Source organism: Phyllostomus discolor, chromosome 1 (genome assembly GCF_004126475.2).
Source record: "Phyllostomus discolor isolate MPI-MPIP mPhyDis1 chromosome 1, mPhyDis1.pri.v3, whole genome shotgun sequence".
NCBI classification, from domain to species: Eukaryota; Metazoa; Chordata; class Mammalia; order Chiroptera; family Phyllostomidae; genus Phyllostomus; species Phyllostomus discolor.
Genome location: NC_040903.2, coordinates 22586894 through 22604680, shown reverse-complemented (window position 1 = coordinate 22604680; position 17787 = coordinate 22586894). Strand labels below are relative to the sequence as shown.

Below are 17787 nucleotides of genomic sequence, written 5' to 3'. Positions count from 1 at the left end.
GTCAGCCAATACACAGGGGCAGAGCCACCCTGGTGACCTCGGGGACACAAGGAAGCCTGGGAAAGACCAGCCCCAAACTGCTGATCCACAGAGTCATAAACTAAATAAATGGTGGTTGCTTTAAGCTCTTAGGGTTTAGAGTAGTTTGTTAGGTAAATGATACTATATATGTAAACAATTTCTCCATAAACCATGGCTATTCTATTTTAAGAAAAAGGCACTTAACAGAAAAAGAATTTTCCATACCACTAAAATTTGTACTTTTTGGTTAGTGTAGGAAGATAACTGAACTGGGAATTGGGATTTCTGAGCTTCTGGTTCCAGTGGATTTTCCAATGGGCGGCTTCAATACCATGGACATATCGTTTAAGCTTTTTGAACCTCATTTTTCTTTTTCTAGCTCTAAAAACGTTTGAAGGTGCATTTTCCCAAAATGCAATACTTGTTTCCTTGCTAACACATAGTCCTGAACCCAGTTTTCTTTTCTTGCAGACTTAGGTTTTAATCACAGACAACCGTCCCAGCATTGCCCTCTCCATCCGGCAGCTGGTTATGGCTGCATTTCACACTGCATCATACTAGCCGTACACTGAACCTGCAAGGTGGGCTTCCTTGCTGCGGACCAGAAACTTAGACAGCCAAGCTCATTGGGAATCAAGAGATGAATATGCAAGGCCACGGAAGTCCTGGTGAGGATCTAAGTATGCAGCTCTGCACTGTGTGCAGGCGCAAGCAGGCTTCTTTCACTCCCGTCTAGGCTGCAGTAAATACTCTGGAGCACTGAGGGTGTGTAGTCTGCTCACCAAGTAAGAAGGATACTGTTCTACGACCATCCAGTACGCATCAAATCTGCCTCTACCACACATCCGTAACCCAAGACAGGTCCTCAGTCACCAAATGGGTGGGAGATTTAACACCAAAATTAAAGGACATTTCAAAACCTGTGTGTGTAGAGATTCAACTCTGGGATGAATGAACAAGTGAATTACAAATATGTCCAAATACCTGTTCTATTAAAAAACTATACATATGGCCATGAGTCAATAACCAAGGAGACCTTTCTTCTCTGATAGGCATTCAGTGACTCTTGCACACCACTCGTGTCACCACTTGGAGTCACCACTGTGACACTATGCTCCCGCAGTAATAATAACAACACAGTCTTCTCCATGACAGACAGCAGGCCATGTTGTGACCAACTGAAAAGAAGAGGCTGCTCTACTGCCCACTTTCACTACTGTTACACAATCAAAACTCGGGTATTTTTTATTATGAGAAGCTAAATCAGAGAACGAGTATAAAATACGGGGGTGACACATTATCTTAACTTTGCCTTCAGGTGTATACATTTAAGTCTATATAAAGAAGCACTAGGTTGTTCAAAATGTGAAATATATTTGGCTCATTCTTTCCCCAAAACTTTTTTCTGTGATGGAAACGCAGTACGTGGAACCCCACAGTGATTTCAGTTAGTAAGGAAAGCACCGCAATAAAACACGGTTTATGGTTATCTACGGGGAACAAACGCATTCAGAAACGATATGTAAATTATCGTGACTTCAGAGACTTGAGCCACCTAACATTTTCTCTGAGTTCATATCCTCAATACCTTTCCTAATTATTTTTTGAATCAATTCACTTCTCTCTCTCCTCTCATGTGGGTTTTTACAGAAGCGACTTTGCTGGTATCTTCCCCCCTTAATTCTTCTCACTGCAGCCTGGGACTGTCTAAAATACAGGTCTGCTCTGCTCCAAGTCCCCCATGGCCTCTCTGAAGACTGTCTGCCAGACGAAGGCGGGGACTATGTCCCCAGCACCTCACCCCGGGGCTGGAGTCTCTGGGTCTACGCACGCGCGGTCTCCAAGGCCAGATCAGGGTTCCATTTAATTCTAGAGAGCCACCTGTCCTCTGAACCCTCAGTGCTGGGGCTGAAATTTGCGACATGATATTCTTTTTGTCTTACGCAACTCGGGAGTGTCTTTTCTAAGATGCTCGATGGCTCTGAGTCAGTATTTCAAGTTCTTTTAAGTGTCTGCTTCGGGGCACATGTTCATCCGATGGGTGTGTTACAAGCATGTTTTATGATAGGGTCATTTTGATGACATACATTCCTTCTGAGGATTCCAAACTCCGTGGGACATGCTCAGGGTACAAAGAGATAAAAGATTTTGTTTTATGTTTCTCAACAGCATCCACCTGGTAAGCAGACCGAAAGCAAGCTGCAGCTGGGTGACTCACCCACCTGCGGAGGGCTGAAGGCTGAGTCTGCCCTCCCTTATCAACTCCTCTTTTCCCAATATCTAGAAATTTTATCTGCAACCAGATAATCCATCTAAAGACCAAACAGGGAAGGAAAACAAGGCGTGACAGGTACTATTTAACCAAGAATTCCCCCAAAGAGTCCAAGATTCAGGGTGATTGGAAAAACTGTTAAGCTAGGGGAGTCTGAAACATTCCCGGTGGAGGAAAGCCAGCGACAGGGAGGCTAGTCTCCTGTTATTCGGAAACCGGAGTCCATTCCAAGAAGCACAGTCAGTGGGCTCTGGGGCACCAGGGCAGGGCAGTTCCCAGAGCCAGAGGGCAGTGCCTGCTCTGCCCATGGGCTGGGACTGGATTCTGGCCAGAGCTGAGCCAGGCAGTGATTCTGGGCTCACAGGGGCACCAGGTAAGAAGTCAGGGGAATCCTTCCATTTTTTAGGCTCATGAACGTATTTCATTGGTATACATGTTTTTGTTTTCAATTCCAGATATGCCAAAACTCCTAGTACATAGCCAAGATTGCTCACATTGATCTCTCCATGTCATTACCCACCTAAATCTTCAGCCATTGGGGAGGACCAGGGCCTGGGGCAGGCGCCACGAGACAGGCGCTTACCTCAGAGCTTCTGAGGAAGGACAGGATCAGAATGCACAGACAAAAGTAACTAAGGTGAACCGTGCCTCCTTTTATCAGTGTCTATTCCATTCCTCCTCTGAGGTCAAGGCAGCTCCCTATAACAGATTCTTCGCACTTGAGATCAACGCAAGGAACCCTGGAACCCCACCTCCAGCGCCTCACATCACCATGTCCCTGAGCTGCCTGGTGACTGCTATGGTGTTCTACAGGCACTGCTGCTGTTTAGCCTTGAAAGGGTTTAACCTCTGTCTCCTCCTCAAAACAGTGATAGCTGAAGGGTTAAATGTGGGAATAAGTGGCAAATATACATCCCCTTGTCTTTAAAAGCAGCCACGGATGTCCATTTCTTTCTCACTCAACTCTCCACTGTTGCTCCTCTTTCCCCAGCTGCTGCTCCTTTCAATGGCTCGGTTACAACCACCCAGGACATCCGCGAGTCACGGTGAGACGCGTCACCAGTAACTCCCTCTTCGTAGTGACGGGTAGAAAATGCCTGTCCTTAATGATTTTGAACCCCTGCATGGAGCACCACTGATCTCTTCTCCATTCACTGGGCAAACATCTATACTGCAATGCAAAATACAATGTGCTAAGTTACTAAAGGGAGTCTTTATTGTTTTTACATTTAATTACAGTGCTGGAGAAAAGAAACCAAAACACTGACTTCTGTCTTACATCACTGGAAAAGTTCTTCAGGGGTAGTTTGTGAAACTCTCACCTCATCAGGGCGGCCAAGGTCAAGGAGACTCAAGTAACCCACCAGGAGGAACTTGCCTCATTATTAAATATTCAGCAAACAGTTTGTGACCATTTAACCCTTTGCACCTACCACCCTCTTTCAACACCTGCTCTCACCCGGCACTGCACCCTGTGCCCTCCACACTTGCCCACTGCCACCCAGGCGCCACCACCCTAAGGAGGCAAGCCCTGGGACCCAAGGACGTTTCAAAGAAACCGCGGTCACGTTCTATTTCCGTTTTAAATGTGGGAGGGGGGACTTAGAAATAAGGGAAAATCTCTTACACTTTTTCCAATTCAAGTTCTCGAGCACTGTTGAAAGTTCATTAATTAAGGATTTAAAAACAAAGTGTTTCATACACCAATTAGATACCAAGCTTTACAAACTGTTTAGATCTTTGGGGAATTTGCAAAAGCCCCCCTCCCGCCCTGTATCCTGGATTTTGCCTCTCTTTTCGTGAGTGGTATGAATGGTATGACTTGTGCGAAGTAATCAAGTTGACCATCGCCTCATCCCACTTTTTTGCCTCACCCCACGGCAAAAAGAAATAAAGAAATAAAAATAACTCGCGAAAGAAGTCGGGGAAATAATGCCACCAAGCCGAGTTCCGCAGCGGTCAAGACTTTGCCCTCCCCGCGGCGGGACCCACGTGCAGGGGGGGAGACGGTCCTACCTGGGGCCGGGTGGCGGCGGCGGTGGCGGCGGCGGAGTCGGGGTCGCGGCGCCCATGCTCGGCGGGCCTCGGGCGGCCGCGCCGGGAAACACTAGCGGCTCCGCGCTGCCCAGAGCCCGCGGCGCTCGCAGCTGCCGCTCCGGTGCGGTCATTGGGCCGGCGCATCACGTGGCCCGGCCCTAGGCGAGCCTCCCCAGCACGTGTAACCCTTTACCTGCGCGCCGCGCGCCGCGGGGTTCCCCTGGAGGGCCCCTGGCTGCACCCCGGGCCCGCGCCCGAGCCCCTGGAACCCGACTTCCGACCCCTGGCAGCGGGGGCTGGCCTTCCAGACGTACTGGAGCGAAAAACAGACAAACAAACAAACAAACAAAACACCCCAAGAGCTCGGCCTCTGGCATCCACACCCAGGCCGGACTTTTTCCCGTGTTGGGAAACTTTTTCTGTCTGCTGTCCCGTGACTCTGGACGCTAGCGGGGAGATAAATAAATGCACCCCTTGCAAGTAGATGTGTACCCTTCACCCCCGAGTGTTTCTGTTTCCTCCGCAGTTATGGCACTAGCCGCTTAGAGCTGGTGTGTGCACTGTCGCATGCTTTTGTGACACAGATGGTCTGAGGAGCCCCGAAGACGCTGCCATGATAATTCCCGGGGAGGCTGCGCACGCTCGCCCGCACCCTCTAGACCACAGTGCGAGTTCAGTGAAATCATGCGTCTCTGCCCCACCTCTCCTCTCTTTTCCAGGGGTGGGAGCCTCAGCTGCAACTCGTCGTCCAACCTACTGAGCTCCACGCTAGTACACGTAATCTATGCACCCAAAGTACTACTTAGGTATGGGACAGTCTTCACCTGCGCTCCCGAGTAAACGTGGGGTGAGACGGAAAACGTATGAAGCAACGGCGCCACCTAGCTTACCTTCTTCTCTCCCCGCGTTCAGCTCATCCGGGGGGTAAACAGGATGCTGGCGAAGAAACCGCGCAGAATACTATTTAAAGATGGACATACTGCCCTTAGTTTTTAATGTGTCCACTTAAGTGACTCCAGCGCCATTTACACATTTTCCTTTATGGAATAAAACTCATTTTCTGAATCTTCCCAGTCGTGTAGTAGCTACGGGCTTTAAAGTGATAGATTTATGAAGCTATACTCTCTTTTACATCATTTTCTGGTAAAATCCTTGGCTACAATAAAGGATCTCATGTCTAACTTCTAGTTGATGTTTTAGAAATGTCCACAGGATATTGGCATGTTTATGAACTAGGTGATTCCAACCATAAAGACTTTGGTATTTATCTTACGTTTTAAATTGTGGTTCCCGGACCAGCAGAATGAGCACCATCTTGGGGAATTTAGTAAAAACACAAATTCTTGGGCCTCACCCCAGACACACTGATTCCAAAATAGCGGGGGATAGGGAAGGTAATGCACAGTCCAGTTTTTGAATCACTGCTCTTAGTATGGTCGAGCGGCTGGTTAAGTTACCTTCACGTAGTAAAGGCTGGGATTCTATAATGGCGGAGGTGGTGGTGTTTTGGTAACTTCAGATTACCAGGGTTACATAACGTGATGCTGATACACTGAAACTGAACCCTCTGATGAGTCTACGCGGAATGGGACCTGGACTTCCTGCAGATCACACGGAGTGCCGAATGGAGACCCGAGGGGTCCTTGTGCAAAACACGGAAGAAAAACCTGTGGTTTCTTGAGGCATGTGGAAGTGAAAACAGCGTAATTCACTTAGTTTTTAGTGTGTGTGTATTTGTTGGCATATTGATTGTTTCCAACTGATGATGAGTCGTGGAAGAAGGAAAGCTCATGTGAGTAGATCTGTTAATATAGTTTTAAATTTGTCAATATAGTTCTAAAAGACAGACAAAAACTTTAAGTGCATACTGTTGGCTTACACTGTAACAAAAAAAGCACCACATGAGGCAGCATTTTAGATTTTTAAGAAAGATAAATGGTCGGATTGATTTTTAAAAATTATTTTCCTCACCCAAGGACATTTTTTTCCATTGCTTTTAGAGAGAGAGAGGGAGGGAGAAAGAGAAACACCAATATGAGAGAGAAAGATCGACTGGTTGCCTCTCCTATGTGCCTGTCTGTGCTGGGGATCATAGGCACCCAGGCCATGGATCGAACCCGCAGCCTGGTTATATGCCCTGACCGGGTCACTGGAGGATGCTCCAACCAACTGAGCCACACTGGCCAGGGTGGCTTCTCCATCTTTAGCTCATTGGTTTCTCCAGTGGATGAACAGTGTATTTCCAATTGCCTACAGAGATGGCTTAACCTTTGGCTCCCTAGGTCCAACTTTATTTTATTATTTCTTCAACTTCCATCTCCTAAACTGTTTATTTTTATATTTGCCACTCTGCTATCCACCCAGTTTCAACTGAAACTGGAATTTGTTTTCTCTCTCCATCACTCACTTCTGTCAGTTAAACCCTAAAATCGCTCTTGCATTGTCCCTCCCCTTAGCATTCTCCCTGCGACTGTCCTAAGATCCACTTCTCCTCCTTTCTCACTCAGGTCATTGCAATAGTCTCTTTACCGCTCTCACCCATCTCTGATCCACCCGACACAGCACTGCCTGAGTCATCCAAAAACACTGTTCCAACCAGGCCATTCTCCTCCTCAAAACATTTTTCATGATTGCCTGTTCACTACCAAATAAAGTCTAAAACCCCGACACAGCATTCGAACTCATCCAGAGCATACCCCGACTCTGTTTTTGCTCCTACCAGTTCCGCCACCTGAGATGTCTTTCGGACCTGCTGACGGCTGTCCCACATCTCGTTCAGGCCTCAGCTCTTTGTCACCTCCTCTGGGCCACTCTTTCTGATTCCCAGAGTTCATTGCTCCTCTGTGGTGCATACTCTGCACTTGGCTTTCACTGTTATTAACAACTTTGTATCACCATCTGTCTCACATCTGATTTAGTTGTGTTTTCTTTAGACTGTCAGATTCTGGAGGGCAGGAGTTGTGTGTGGCTAGCTTTCAAATCGCCCTAGGGCGTAGTGTAGTGCTTTGTACATGGCAAGCACGCAGTCTTTGCTCTGTCTTTGACCCTAGGACAGAAGATGTCAAGTTAAACAACCAATTCCATGTCTGGGAAGTGCTTTAATGCAGATATTAATGGTCAACTCCTATATTTTCTCTGAGAACTGAAAAAGAGAAGAGGGTTTAAACTTCCATGTAAAGGATTTAGATTAGTATCCAAGAGGGAATTCCCCGGTGTGGGTAGGGGAACCATTTTCAGGAGGGGTCAATGTTAAACAGCGGTCAGCCTCAGCCACGCGAAGACGGAGGCAATAAGCCTGACGGATAGTGCAACATCTTAAGTTTCTCTGAGAATAATTGTTTCATGAAACTAGATACAAGGTTTCACCTGGTAATTTCCTAGTTATCATCATTTAAGCCCTCCGTTGCTGCCTTGTTTTTTAAAAACATAGTGTGTGTGTGTGTGTGTGTGTGTGAGAGAGAGAGATTCTCACATCTGAGAGGTGATAAGAAGAACAAGTGTACATGGGAAAGGCTCCCCTAGTCTCTCACCTGTAGGAAATTCATGAGAGGGATGACCCCTTGGTTATCATCCTTCCCACTTCCACCCCCTGCCGCAAGGGAAGCACACTGTCCTTGAACTTATGCGGAGAACTCGTTTCCTGTCTGTTTTCTTGTTAAGAGTATGAAATCCTAGAAGGCATTCTTGGCAAAATAAATGCCCAAATAAATATTTGCTAAATGAATAGTATATCAACCGTTGCAGTACACCTGAAAATCCTGAGAGACTGCAAAGACACCCCCGTGATTGACAGAGCCCAGCAGGGTCTTTGATCTGACAGTTAGAAAATACAGGTCATTATCAGAAAGTGCCCCCTGGATACTCAATGCTGTATTTTTCTATGCTTTGAGAAAGTTGACAAAGATGACACTGATTGCGTGTTGAAGTCCTGTTCAGCTCTTCTCCCTGGACCTCTATGTCTAGGTTTCTTCACCTGTAAACTTGGAATGCCACCAGTACGTAACTCATCAAAGCTGTTGTGAGGATTACATGGCTTTGTACACGCGGAACTCCGAAAATACTGCCTATTGTACAGCAAGCACGAACAGTGACTGCTACCAGCAAGCTAACGACATCTGCGGAGGCTGGGAGAAAAAACCACCACCACACAGATCTATACAGTTTATCTTTTATTCATAGAAACAATACACACACGAGACTGTATATTGTTCGAAGACCGCAGTAATTTTCTAGTGTAACAACTCTGTAACAAAATTTAACTAAATGTAACATTTATGAAAATATAAATCTCTGATTGGGTAGTTCTTCCCAACAATACAAAGTTTACATAAAAACATTCAATGTGAGCTATCAGGTGCAAACAAGTTAGGAAAAATCAAGTCACTTGTTAAACTCTACTGGCTGTTACACAGAACGTTCACACACTACATGTACTCCATCTAAGCATTTACTTCTCAGAATCGTGTGGCATGGAGGTCCCACTGGTAATGACAGGAATAAGATGTGTGGCCTGTGAAGCGCTAAGAAAAGCACTGACTCACACAATAAACTCCAGCTGATCTGCATGTGGGCTGGTCCTTCTCTGGACTCCCACCTACCCGGCTAGTAGCCAGACCAGGAGGAACATGCTAAAAAAACCCCCCAGAAAGTCACCACGGAGTTGGGTGTTCCCATCCAAATCACATCTCTTTCCAGAGTGAAATACAGCAGACTTGGATACCCTATAGGTTCGATCACTTTGTTTCTCCCATTAGCTTCAATCATGAGTCACTGTATCTTTTTCTTCCTTTGTTCCCCATCATCCCCGTGAGGACTATAGCAGGTACTACCATGATCTTTATCTGGCACTTTACAAGAACAATACAGCAGGGAGGTTAAAGATCTGTCTACGGATATGTGATGAGTCCATGGCAGAGCTGGACCGAAAGCGAGTCAGTTCCTTGTTCATTGTTCTGCCTACGTAAGTCACAACAGCCACTTTCAAATAAAACCACACCGAACCACAACTACCGACATCCTTTGGAAAGTTATACAAGGACATACCATGTGAAGAAAATCACGTGCCCCTTTCGGGATGTAATATTTTCTTTTAAATAGGTGAAGTAGTTTTTTTTTTAAAAAAAAGATTTAGTACATTTCACAGCTTCTGCTTTGAAACAGAGAAGACTAGAAAAGTCTCCAAAGAGTCCTCAAGCGGGAAGGGTGACAGAAAAAGAAGCATACATCCAGTGTACAGAAGTAAGAAAGTGCTTACAAACAGGGACAGTAAAGGACCCTGGGAAGCCCCAGAGACGGATGGCATGTTTTAGCACAACACAGGCATCTTCAGTGTGTCTCAGAGCATTTGGTCATCTGTCTGCTTTTCACCCAGGGAAAGAGAGGCATGAGAGTAAGGCAGGTGTCGTCAGCGTTCCGTAGATGGCATGTCGAGAAAGCTGTCCTTCCACTGGGATTTACTGCAGGGATTTAGGAAACCATTTACGCTTCCGTACAGCGGACTGAACAGCACAGACTTTTGTTAGCACAATGACAAAAGTGAGCAGGTGTTCGGATCAAACCTGTAATGCCCTTCCTGTAAGTCTTCCTTATGCCCGGCACAGGCAGGCATTGAAAAAAGACACAAAAAGATTGTGGTTTCTTATTCAATGTGTTCTTTTGTAGCCCAGGAAACAGTTATTTTAAACCATGTGTTCTGCTATACGGAAACCCCGGCATGCAATCGCCACGGCTGTATTTTCTCTATGTGCTCAGTAGCCCAGTGACGGGGTGGGTAGTTCCTGTCCCAGTCCAGCTCGTGGCCACACAGTTCACGCCTGTTCCCTTGGGAGACAGGGAGTACGTCTGGGCATTTTTGTTACATGATTTTGCACCATTTGCCCTTCCGTCAGCAGACTGGATTTACACAGTTGTCAGGACTGTAAAATGTAAGGAGATTAAGGCTGGGTTTACTTATGGCCACACCACCACTTGAAGTCAAACAGCTCTTTGTGTTCACGATTTCCACCGATGTCTATAAAATCAGTTCTGGTCCAAATGGTCTCTAGCCTCTCTCGTCTGAACCAGTGGGATGTGTTATGTTGTTTCTTCCCCCCACAATTTTAAAACTTCTAACCCCCCTGTCCCCTGACTGATGTAGCCATTTAAATATGGTTTCTACAAATTCTCTAGAAAAGTCTCAAGACTTCATTCCTGGAAAGACTTTGACAAAAAAACAAAACAAACCCAAAACCAATTTCACATTTCCGTACACTTCATGGACATGTTAATGACTAACGCTGGAGCTCCATCCCCTTTCTTGCGTTTTTCAGAAACGAGGAGTTTATCATTCGGAACACAGAAGACACGCCCCGACCCCACTCTTTTTTGCATGTATCTCGCATTTCCGCTGAGCAGGACGAACACTCCCGTCAGTTGTCAGGGCCATAGCTGTGGCCCCTGGGCTCCAGGACAGAGCACATCCGCTCATAGCAAGAGTTGTGTTTCTTGGAGGGCGTCGCCTCGTTCGACTCCGCCGAGTCACTCACTGTGATGGGGCTGTCTCGTGCGAAGACCTCCGTCGACTCCCTCCACAAGCAGTCCACAGACACTTTGAAACAGTGACTGCTGCACTTTGGCCTGGACGTCTGTGCCGCGTTGTTGAATATCTGTCTGCTGTTTGAAGTGGCGATTTTAATCTTCAGCGCGGCATCCACGCGGTCCACCACCGTGTATATCCCTATGCTCCCGTCGTCAAAGCCCACGACGATGTTCAGGTGCCTCTGGGAGAGCGCGAGGAAAGTGGGTGTTTTGTACAGGGAACAAGCACCGATGTTTTTGCCGTCGGCCAGTCTCATGACAATTAAACTGGACGTGGCCCCGTTTTCCTCCTCCTCCTCCTCCCCGCCTCGGAAACAGATGTATACCAGGTACCGGCCGTCCCGAGACAGCCTCTGCCGCCAGATGACCCCGGAGGCGTGAACCACCCGCAGTTTGCCGTTGTGTAAGTCTAGCACGTTGATATTTTCATCTCCCCGGGATAGAATGCCTAACTTCCCATTGGGAGAAATTTCAAAATCCTCTAGGCTTTTCAGGAAGTTGCTGGGGAGCTGCACCCGGCGGCAGATCACTTCGTCCGTCAGACTCCAGACGTTCACCGTCTCGGCCGACGTGATGAACACGACGACGTCGGGGCAGTCGGGGATCAGCTTGAAACTCACAATGGAGGTGCCATCCTCACAGCAAAACTTCTTGGTGATGCTTCCCGTCCACAGGCTGACCGCCAGCACCTTGCTCTTGGTCATCCCCACCACGAAGGTGTTCGCGGAGGTTATGAAGGCGTTCTGCAGCGTGGTCAGGATGTTGCAGACCCTGTGGCCCGTGGCCAGTCTCCACACCCGCGAGGCGTTTTCCTCGCACAGAGAGACCACGAACTGGTCGTTGTGTGTGATGAGCAGCTGAGAGATTCTCTGCCCATTGATTCGGAAGAGGTTGTCACCGCTGTTGGTGTGCCAGACGTACTGGCTGCTTTTGTCATCTGCTGTCACCATGATGTCTCCAGAGGATGTCAACACGCAGTGTTCAACGATCCCTTCGTGCTTAAACACGGCTTCGATGAACCCGCTGCTGAAGTTCCACTTGTGAACACAGTCAGAGCCATCCAGGGAGTAAATGATTTCCCCTCTAGCAGGCAACACCAGGCTCTGGATGGGCTTTCCAGTCTTGTCTATGTTGGACATGGCTGTGATGATGTCGATGTCCCACACGGACAGGACGCCGCTGGTTGATAAAGAGAGCAGCATATTGTGGTGACTGGACTTCACCAGCTTAACTATGGTACCTGAGATTTCCTGCAGGCTTGCCATACACTGTCCCGTGTCCCGCCTCCAGAAAAACACGGCTGAGGTATTTTCCATGGTCGCGATGATGCAGTCTCCATTTTTGGACAGCACGGCGGATATGAAGCGTTCGTTGTGCTTAGCCCTGAACTTTTCCGCCACCTTCCACATGCCGGTATCTAAGAGCTCAATGCTGAGGGCTTTGCAGATCAGAATTGCACTTTGGTCCTCCGAAAGTTCAATGCTGACCACCTCGCTGCCTTCTCTCCGGCAGTCGAAGTCATCCGTCAGCTGGGGGCTGGCAATGTCCTCCGTATTCCAGACAGAAAGGCTTCCTTCACTGTCAACCATGACCATTTCTTGAGCCGTGTCCAAGATAAGAAGAAACTGCACAAAGCCACCTGAAAACTCAGATGTCACGGTACACACCTTTTCTCCACTCCCTAAGTGAAATATGGTGGTGGTGTTCAGGTACTGCCCACAGAAAGCGTAGCTCCCGTCCAGAGAGCACTGGACGCACGTCACTTCATACCAGCAGTGGAACTGGTACAGGGGCCAGCCGTAGAGCAGATCGATGACGGTGACATCTTTGCTGGCTTCCAGCCATGCAAGGGCATGGTTGACAGACAGGGTAAATCCATTGATGTAGGGGGAGCCACTTCCGTGCCTGGTCCCTTTGATTTCCACTTCGGACAGGAGACAGGAGTTGACATTGTCGTAAATCAGCAAGGTGTTATTGGTGGTCGCCACCACAAGATACTTTTCGTCGCTGGTGAGTTTCATGCCCAGGATGACAGACTGGGCTGTTGTGATTTGCCTGAGTAACTGACGAGTTTCCACGTCCCATGTGCTGATAGAGCCATTTTCTAAAGCAGCGAGGACCGTGCTGGGGTTAGAAGTTGGCAGAATCTCAGTGACATGCAGGTGACTAGACGACAAGGGAAGACGCTCTGGGCTGTACGTCACGTCCATGGATGAGTGTAACGGCACAATGGAGCAGTATTTGGGCCCGTCTTTGTCGCACTCCAGAAGAAGGTGTCTCAGCTTGGGCAGGGAACTGACGACAGGCAGCAGCCTCTGCTGCAGCTCTGCTGACAGGGAGCCAGGGAAGGCCACGATCTTGTTCTTGATGCCGCGGAGGGTGCTGGCCAGGAACTTCAGCTCCTTCTCTTGCGTGTAGTTGTAAGCCAGCTCGATGTCCGAGAGCACTTTGTCGAACTGGCCGATTTTGACCATGGTGTAAAGCCAGCTGAAGTTCATGATGATGCCATAAAGCAGGTCGTCGGTTTTCCCGCACCGCGTCAGGTGGTGCAAGAGCTCGGACATTTTCCGGTGATTGACGAAGAAGATGTCAGGCTCCAGTGGGTTACACTGGAAAACCCAAGGCTGGTCTGGGGCCTGCCTGTCAAAAGAAGCCTGTTCCATGAAGTGCTTTTCTTCCTCAAGCAGGCTCCTGCTTTCCAAGTCGAGGCAGCCATTCAAGTAGGGGTCTTCGAGGCAGAAAGCTTTCCTCCTGCCCCCTGACCAGACCCCCAGAAAATAATCTGCCAGGATGGTGTGCATTTCATGCAGGTCACTGTCGTCCTTCAGGTACAGCTTCTGGGCTATGAGCTGCAGGTGTCTGTTGGCCCAGACCAGGAGGGTGATGTTCTTCACGTGTCTTTCTATTAAGTACCCACTGAGACCCTCCTTGAGTCTCGCGATGTACAAATAAGGTACCCTCAGGGGGTTGCTGGGCCTGGAGTTCTCCGTGATCTCATTCATAACACTGTTGTCTAGGGCCAACACATCCTCCAGTTCCATTTCACTCAGGCCCATTTTGGCCATGGTGATGTAGCCAAGAGCCCTGGAGACCAGTTTCTGACCACACTTCTTCTCTAAGGACGAGAATAGCTGCTCTATGCTTTCATGAACAGTGACACAGAGGGAGGATTCATCGACGTCTTTGTGAGATCGCCAATGTCTCACCTCCCTGAAGGTCAGGTTCACAAACATGGGCAGCGTGCACTTGGAGAACGCATTGTTCACGTAAATCTGCTGGCCTGATGTGACCTTCCTTTTGACTCGCAGCAGCTGGTGTTTGAGGACCTGGCTGCACATCTTCCTGTCGCGGGGAATCAACTCGATGTAATTGTTTTCTTCGTGGATAAGGCACCGTAGTTTCTGCAGGATCCCGTGTTTGTTGGGCAGTGTGGACAGGACTATCCGTACGAAGCGGGGCAGGTGAGCAGGGAGCCACCAAAGCTTCCTGGCCTCGTCGCTCTCTGAGAGCTGCTCTAGGGCATCGAATATTATTACTAGAGGCCTCTGCAATGAAGACTCATTCAAAAGGTTTATGAACAAGTCACGGAGGTCATGAATCTTCTTAGGGTAGCTCTGGACCAGACACCGGTAGTTCACTGCCAATTGTTCGCAAACACTTAGGAGGACAGTCCTGAGGTCAGTACTGATGTCTGTGCTTCCTAGAAATCGCACAACGATTACTGGGTCAGATTCTGGTCCTGTGTCTTCATGTAGCCAGCCATAAGCCTAAAACATAAGAGGGGTGTTTAGAATGGCAATACGTAGTCACGTGGTCACGTACTACAACATCTCCTCTCCCCAGAGGCCAGACTTCGGGTGTACCGGGCCATGCGGAGAGTAGTCTATAGCCAGGAAACTCGAAACCCTGAAAGGTGAAAGAGCTGTCACAAAGCTCATGCACTATAATCTAGGCGAGACCCTCCGGATTACTCTACTGAAGGTAATAAAATAGTGATAGGAGTACTATTCAACCATAGGGCAGCATTTCTCTTGTATTAGAAAATTTACAAAGTATTTCATAAACAGTAAATCTGAATATCTAGTATGATCAGTTTTTTAATGCTGAATCCCATTTCCTGGTATGGTTGTTGGCACATAGTAGGTACTTAGTATCTGTTTAATGAATAGATTAAATAATAATTTACACATTATATATTTTCATTGTTGGATCAATAACACCATACATGGCTGAACAAATTTCCAATTAATTAGACTGCAATAAAAAAGTACTAAAATGAGACTGAATATAATCTGTTACGATTCAGAGACATTTCACTATACTGTGATGCTCTAGGGTCATCATCATGATTATTATCATTGTCATAAAAAACTATACAGTGCTGGTTAAAAGAGTTTTGCTACACTTGTGCTTTATAACGGTTTACCATATAAACATGAAGTTAATGTTCTCACATTATCTCTCTTCAGGGCATGTGGATACCATAGTCACATCAAAGTGAAGTCCAGGTTGGATACATGACTTGCTTAAAGTTAAATGGTTGCCGACAGCCAAAGTTGGAGAAGTGAATTTGACTTTGACTCTAGTATGTGCACACTCTCTCTCACTTGTAGAATGAAAGAGAATATATGAGGGGGCTGCGAGGCTTAGCATTTTTCTGTTTGGAATAAGAAGGGACGTGATCAAAGTATAAAACACTCCAACGTGTATTTTTAGGAATATAATGTCTCTCAGCAATCACTGGAATTCACCAAGGATACTCCTTAGAAAAGAAAATATTATTTAAAATGTTAGGAAGTTTATGAAACTTGGTTCCTCATGAGATAGTTTGGGTTCAGGTATGAATAGTTCAGAGACAACATATGGCTGCCAGCTTCAGAATGAGCTATTAGGGGAAATAAGCATTTATGTCATTGCTGAGGCCTCGCCTTTGATGCTGATGAGGAGGAAGATAATCCTGCCATCCTGCAGCTGCCCTTGGTGGCAAATCAGAAACAACACCATTCGTGGTCACTATGGGTTGCTTATGATGCTTATATGCATCGTCTTCCCTCCTCTGAGTCACGTGTTGTTGACTGTGTGGTGTCTGCAGAGAGGGCCCTTCTGCTCGTAAGCTCACATCCATGGAAATGTTGGGTACGCAGGAGATAACCATGAAATTAACATGAGATGCCTCTTTGCATCTTCACAAGGACACAAAGCCACAAGAGAGGACACTGTTGTTGTTGGTGGGTGGGTGGGAGCATGTGCCTCAGGAGAAAGGCAAGAGAAACACAGGCAGGGGACGAAGATGCAGGTGAGGCTCCTTGGGGGACCAGGGTCCTGGACCCTGAACAGATGTACGCTGGCAGTGGACAGAACATCCCCAGCAGTGAGAGCTCAGGAAGCCATTTTCTTTTTTTTTAAATTTAATCTTTAATTTTTTTTTTACATTAGGGGCCATGCTGCATCAACCTTTTAGTCCCCTTATATCCTCCTCCCCACCAGCAATCACCACACTGTCGTCCATGTCCATGAGTCCTTTTTCCTTTTTGCTCAGTCTCTCCACCCCCTAATCCTCCCACTAGCTGTCAGCCTGCTCTCCATGTATGGGTCTGTCCCCATTTTCCTTGTTAGTTCAGTTTGTTCATTAGACTCCACATATGAGTGGTGGAGTCTAATGAACAATCACGTGGTGTTTGTCTTTCTCTGACTGGCTCACTTCACTCAGCATAATGCCCAGCCATCCCACTTCTGGGAATGTATCTGAAGGAACCCAAAACACTAATTCAAAAGAACATAGGCACCCCTGTGTTCACTGCAGCATTATTTACAATCACCAAGATATGGAAGCCGCCCAAGTGTCCACCAGCAGATGAGTGGATAAAACACCCATGGGACATTCACACAGTGGAATACCACTCAGCCATAAAAAGAAGAAAATGTTACCCTTTGCAACAGTGTGGATGGACCTGGAGAGCCACTTTTAAGTTGACAAACTTCACTGTTACCACATTGCCCCACCTGGACTGCGTGTATAGACAGGCCTATCAGCACATCCCACGTGACCATCCTGTGCTGGAGCGTGTGGAGTTGTATCACACGCACATTTAAGTTAGCCAAATTCAACAATGTCTGCTCCTCCGACCACCTTTCCCCTTCTCCCTCCACAAGGGAAAAGACCTAGAGCGAGTGGGAAATGGCACCCATGAATGCTTTCCCATTTGATTTCAGTTCCCATGTGCCCCCTCAGAATATTACTATCTTGCTTACCTAGATTATTCTAAAGCTTGAAGATTCACATACAAATTAGTGTTCAGATACCCATGCACATGCATGTACACACATGTGCACACATTCATTTTGATGCAACATGAGCCAGCCACTTCATCTGGTGTCCAAGCTGCATCTACTAACATGAGACGGGATACCAGAAGCTGGACTCGGTGTATTAAAAAACGGTGAGCCCTGGCTGGTATAGCTCAGTGGACTGAGCGCAGGCCTTCGAACCAGAGGGTTGTGGTTCAATTCCCAGTCAGGGCACATGCCTGGGTTGCAGGCCAGGTCCCTAGAGGTGGGGCACGCGAGAGGCAACCACACATTGATGTTTCTCTCCCTCTCTCTCCGTCCCTTCCCCTCTCTCTAAAAATAAATAAATAAATTTAATAATAAAAAAAGAAATGGCAAAATGGTCTTCTTAAGGACTTTTTAAGAGTAAACTTGAAATACCTGGTTTTCACCTGTGAGTTTACTTTGGAACCTAATCCCTGCAGGGGCACCGCACCGCACAACCGTCCCTATTCTTGTCCTTAAGATGACCTCCTTGAGGCTGTGCAGCATGTGGCAGGTCGTGATAATGTTCATGAAGTGGAAGAAAGCTCTGGTCATAAGAGATAAACCAT

The 17787-nt window shown here is 47.3% G+C and overlaps 2 protein-coding genes across 2 annotated transcripts in view; both read right to left on the bottom strand.

Annotated features, from left to right (window-relative positions):
* C1H4orf19 (chromosome 1 C4orf19 homolog) overlaps positions 1-4460 on the bottom strand; it is a 78497-nt gene extending 74037 nt beyond the window's left edge. Inside the window, exon 1 of the mRNA XM_028508033.2 lies at positions 4310-4460. The gene's annotated coding sequence lies outside the window, so the exon portion shown is untranslated. The remainder of the gene's footprint in view (positions 1-4309) is intronic.
* Positions 4461-9451: 4991 nt separating this feature from the next.
* Positions 9452-17787, bottom strand: part of NWD2 (NACHT and WD repeat domain containing 2) — a 146481-nt gene continuing 138145 nt past the window's right edge. The window contains exon 7 of the mRNA XM_028507310.2: positions 9452-14673. Coding sequence (XP_028363111.1) covers positions 10738-14673 — 3936 coding nt within the window. The 3' untranslated portion in view covers positions 9452-10737. The remainder of the gene's footprint in view (positions 14674-17787) is intronic.